The sequence below is a fragment of the Montipora foliosa genome, chromosome 11, assembly GCF_036669935.1.
Source record: "Montipora foliosa isolate CH-2021 chromosome 11, ASM3666993v2, whole genome shotgun sequence".
Classification (NCBI taxonomy): Eukaryota; Metazoa; Cnidaria; class Anthozoa; order Scleractinia; family Acroporidae; genus Montipora; species Montipora foliosa.
The window spans coordinates 4639452-4644451 of NC_090879.1; the positions used below are offsets into that span (position 1 = coordinate 4639452).

At 43.9% G+C, this 5000-nt stretch overlaps 1 protein-coding gene across 2 annotated transcripts in view; it reads right to left on the reverse strand.

Moving 5' to 3' along the window:
• Positions 1-5000, reverse strand: part of LOC137975127 (Na(+)/citrate cotransporter-like) — a 25990-nt gene that overhangs the window by 2211 nt on the left and 18779 nt on the right. For both annotated transcript variants that reach the window (XM_068822198.1, XM_068822197.1), the window contains 6 exons: positions 3766-3885; positions 3509-3616; positions 2766-2870; positions 2071-2165; positions 1218-1327; positions 326-487 (listed from right to left, as the gene is read on the reverse strand). In XM_068822198.1, coding sequence (XP_068678299.1) covers positions 326-487; positions 1218-1327; positions 2071-2165; positions 2766-2870; positions 3509-3616; positions 3766-3885 — 700 coding nt within the window. The remainder of the gene's footprint in view (positions 1-325; positions 488-1217; positions 1328-2070; positions 2166-2765; positions 2871-3508; positions 3617-3765; positions 3886-5000) is intronic.

The following is a 5000-nucleotide window of genomic DNA, read 5'->3' on the forward strand; positions in this document are numbered from 1 at the left end:
GATTCCCTCAACCTTATCAACTTAACAGTAAGGTGTGCACACTCAAACACTAGCCCTGAGAACTGGCCAGTACCTTACGCATGCGCATTGCCCTATCACCAAGGCAGCGGCAGCCAATCATGAGCAGGCTAATACCTATTCCTTTCTGCTCTCAAAGGAGGGACCGTGGGAAGGAGAATGCCCTTTCCTCATATTTCTTTTTTTTTTTTTCAAATACCCTCCGAGATTTAATTTCATTAAACTTGGAAAGGCAGGAAGCACCTTTATCTAGTGATTTACGATCATAATGCTTGGTAATATCGAATATCTTAGAAAAAAAACTCACCAGAGACGCCAGAATTGGAAGAAATATGGTGGCAGTGGCTGTGTTGGACGTGACTTCAGTGAAGGTCGTGATCATGACACAGACAATAACTACGATCGCATATGGTGGTATTGCGTTGAGATGAGCTAACTGAATTCCTAACCAGTTGGACAACCCGGACACCTGCAATAGGCAAAGTGTGTGTGATCAAATCTGTTTTCCAAATTATTTTTTGGTCTTGGTTTTTGCGTTCAGTTCTTCACGGTTTTAGTCGGCCGGTGGAGGACCCCAGTCTAACTAGTGTTGCATCTCAAACTCTTATTTGCCTAGTTTTGACCAGGCGCTTACTGAAAACCATGATTTGGTCTTCTTCGGTGCTTGTTTTCCCTCCTTTCTACGGAAAACCACACGCATCACGATCAAACTTTATTTTCCTAATCTTGTGTTGGGTTTTCTGTCCCATTTATTCTTAGACTAGAAATAAAAGAGAATTTCTCTCTTTCTTTGCAGTGTTCACCGCTCGTTTCTTCGTATCCATCAATGGACCCTTATCATGCGGCAGCCTACGTTGGCCAGAGCCAATACATTTCGAAGGCTGAGCCTCGAGTTCATGTGTTTGGAAACGAGTTTTACTGCGCAAAAACAAGATTTTTCAGTCCCTCAGGACTCAACATGGCCGCGGTGTGCAGTGAAAAGAGTCAATGCGCCTCGCTTTAGCAAATGAGTGAGTCACGCACAGTCACGCACGCAGGAATAGAGAATACGACGTCACGACTGCCATAAACAGAGAACTGGCCTCAGTTGTTGGTGGTGTATCGCTCAGAAACGAGAGAATTGTAAATAAGAGGATGGTCAACCGCTATGAGATTGTATGTGATATGTGCGGTATAAGAATCCACGACAGTTACCATACCTTACATGCTTCTGCTAATGCAAATCCACTACCAAGCAAAATGATGATATTCCAAGGAAACGTCTTTGACATCTCTCTAAAGTCCAGGAGGCCTGGCGGAGGCTTGGATACTGCGTAAAGAGAGGGGTTTCAGTTGAGAGTCGCAATCTCTTTGACCAATCACAACATAGCAGACGAGCTAATCACATTGACAGGCAGGGAAAGCCGATCACAGCGCTAGGCAAATACACGCAGCCGGCGGTAAACGCGGGAAATGCGGGAAACGCGTGCGGACAAATTGGTTTTGCTTTCACCCCATAGTTGAATCTGATTAGTTAACAACGTAGCGCGAGATGAACATTCCATGAGACAGCCGAAACCACATTAAATTTCACATGTCATTGTTAAGGAGCGAGAAAAGGCGAACTGAATCAAAACAGATTAGGTTCCTTCTTTTTTTTCCATCTCTTATCTCTTTCTTCAGTGATCTATGATAATGCTGCAAAATCCATGCAGCACACTCCGGTTTCTGTAGCATGAAGCGACTACGAGTATTTCTACTCCCCCTGGATGGGATGCTAGTCAAGCAATTCGCCGGTACCCATTTATACACCTGAGTGGAGCGAGGCACCGTGAGAGTAAAGTGTCTTACCCAAGAACACAACACAATGTCCCCGACCAGGACCCGAACCCGGACCACTCGATCCGGAGTCAAGCGCACTAACCATGAGGCCACCGGGCCTCCCACAATTTCTCTGTGAATATATTTAAGTATATTTTCTACCGTGCGTTAGTCTAATGCTCTGCAAATGGAACCAATGGCTCTATACCTAAAACTAATTTATGAAAAACTATTTATTAAATTCCCACCTACCGGATCCGTCAGGTGCATAAATCCTGGGCCGTTTAGACGGGAACAGAAACAACGAGAATGAAATAGTCATGGCCACTGTTGCGTCTTGAACGAAGCTGAAATCGGAAATCAATTAAAGTTTTATGACTGACTAACCTCGAAACAAAAGTGTGGTTTTCACATTTTATCTAGCAGCACCGAAAAGGCAACTTTAAAAAGTCACAAAGGGTTACAGTTTTAGATCTCAAACCAACTGACGACATTTAAATTCCCTCATGATTTGCAGCTAAGTGATGTCATGTGAACCAACCGGAGTCTTTGAAGCCCTTATTTTCTCTTGTTTTTACATAAGACCTACTCACAAACACCTTTACGAAGGACAACTCGTTGAAATCAGCCACGCCACGCGGCCGCCGGGTGCGCGGCGTGGCTGAGCCACCGGTGGCTCAATTGGTTGAGCATCGGGCTGTCACGCGGGAGGTCGCGGGTTTGAACCCGCGCCGGATGTAATTTCATCTGCAAATGGTTAGACGGACTGTAAATCGTAGGCCCCGTCTCACAAATATATTCTTTGTTCTTAAGTTCTCTGTGGGACGTTAAAGAACCTACACACTATTCGAGAAGAGTAGGGGATGGAGTTACCGGTTTTGTGGCTGTCCTGTTCTCTCTAGCAGTATAACACACCGTTTAGAAACTGTTCGAGCGAATAGACTTACCCTTTCTCAAATATTATTGACCATCCTTTTATGAATTTAGGTTCACGAAACAACCACAGCAAGGCTAGAAGTACAAAGTGAACAAGAACAGCTGTCTCGGCGAAGCTGAAAAAAAAAAAGTAAAAAAAAAAAGAACCAAGTGAATAGTTTCAGTACCAGCCGATGGCAAACGTGTTGGCTAGTAACGAGCGCGGGCGAGTAGTCCACCAAGGGATTGACAAGAAGTACCCGAGCTGGTGATTAGAGAAGGACCTCTACCCCGATTTTCTAGTTATGACTGAAGGCCACCGTCCTCACCACTCGATCATGATACCCCATTCAGAGCCGCTCTTGGATAATTCCAAACCGACCACTGATTTCCCACTCATTCTCCACTGGAGTTCAACTTCCATTTTCATTCTTGAGCTAAAAACCCGATTGCTGCGCCGAAATGTATCTTAAGGCAAAATGCAATCTTAAAGCACCCTAGCCAAGTTTAAACTCGTACCAGTAGAATCTGAATTTGGCTCGCCGAAGTGAGCTCAAGGATGTCGAGAAAACGCTCCAGCCAACATCCCGCATAGCGCGACAGGAACCCGTGACTTCCATCAGTACAGTCCACCGCTCTAAACACTCGACCAAGTCAAATGAACACAAACAAATCATTTCACGATTTGTCTGTGAGTTTTGGCCTCTGTTCACTAGAAAGAACAAAATCTACGTGTGGACACGAACAAACTTACAGATATGCGAATTAAACTTACGACATGGGTCCAAGCAATTTGTACTGGTGCTCCAGAATTCTCCTTATGGCTTTTGAGGACTTTTCGTCCTTCGTTTTGGTAACAGATAACCTCCCACAACAGCGGAAGCTAACCAGGAAAAAGAGAACACAGATTGAAAGTCATTTTGAACTCTACATAGTACAATTTGGGATTATAATTAACTGACACTTCTCGTCCAATCTGAATCGAGAAACAATTCTTACAGGTGCTGAACATGACAAAAAAAATCCACATACTCAAGCTTGAGGAACAGAAACTGCAACCAGACCCAGGCGACTATCAGAAGAACCGCCATTTGAGGAAAAGCGTACCCAAACCAGCTGGCGAAACTAACCCTCGGACCATTTGGAAACAGACTGAAAAACACACAAGCAAACGCAAGAAAAAGAAGGACAGCAAAAGTGAGCGAGAGTGACTGAATGAGTGAGCAATTGACGTGCAATCCGTCTTACAACAAGTCGATGCTTCGCATATTAACTTGTCCAAAAATTAACCAGATTCATGGGGACAATCCCGACCTCACGATGTCTAACGAAAATCCACGAAGTTCTCACGAACGCCGTGAAAAATTTTTCCCTGTGTGTATATATTTGAGATCACTAAATCGATCAACCTCACAGTGGTAATTTTTCAAATGCCGGGAAAAAATACTCGGCAATTCTACGCGTGACTCGGCAGGATTCCCTGGTGTCGTAAAACCAATTTCACATTGCCACTTGACTAGTTAGACAAGCTAGTTAGACAAAATTCCTAAATTACAAATACCATCGCGCTCATACAATTACAAACTAGTTAGACAACCCTTCAAACATTCGAGTTTAAGGTGCCTCAAACCTGTTTCAACACTTTAAAGGCTTATTAGAAGGATTGACACTAAAACACTTTATCACTTAAAAATGACTGCATCTTGTTCAGCAATAACTGATGTTTTACATGGTACTATAACATTGCTGTTACGTGATAAAGTGTTGTTGTGTGAATCTTTCTAATAACAAGGTCTCCTGAAAAAGTTGAAAACTGGTTTGAGCCGCCTTAAGTGATGAGGTACTCGTTACATTATTGCATACTAAAGACCCAAGCAAATAGCTTCATCCAAGAGAAAATGAGGGGACAGAGAGGGTGGCTCAAGGCGTTGCCCGGGATATGTTATGTCCACGAAAGTTATTTTTAGACGAGCGGTAGTCTTTGTTCTAGCGAAAGTCTGTCTTCTGAGACGTCCGCATGCAGTCTTTCCTCGCTCTCAGGTTCTTAGTGAAAAAAGAAAATGATGGAGCACGTGGAAGGCTGATGAATAGATATTTTCTTTCAAACATCGGACCGAGGTTTGCCTGCATGCGGACGTCTCGGAAGACTTCCGCTCGTCTAAAAATAACTTTCGTGGACATGACATATTCCAAGGGCTGGACCGGGAGCCTCCTTCTCTGTCCCCTCATTTTCTCTTGCTTCATCCTTTGCTTCGACATCCTTTCGA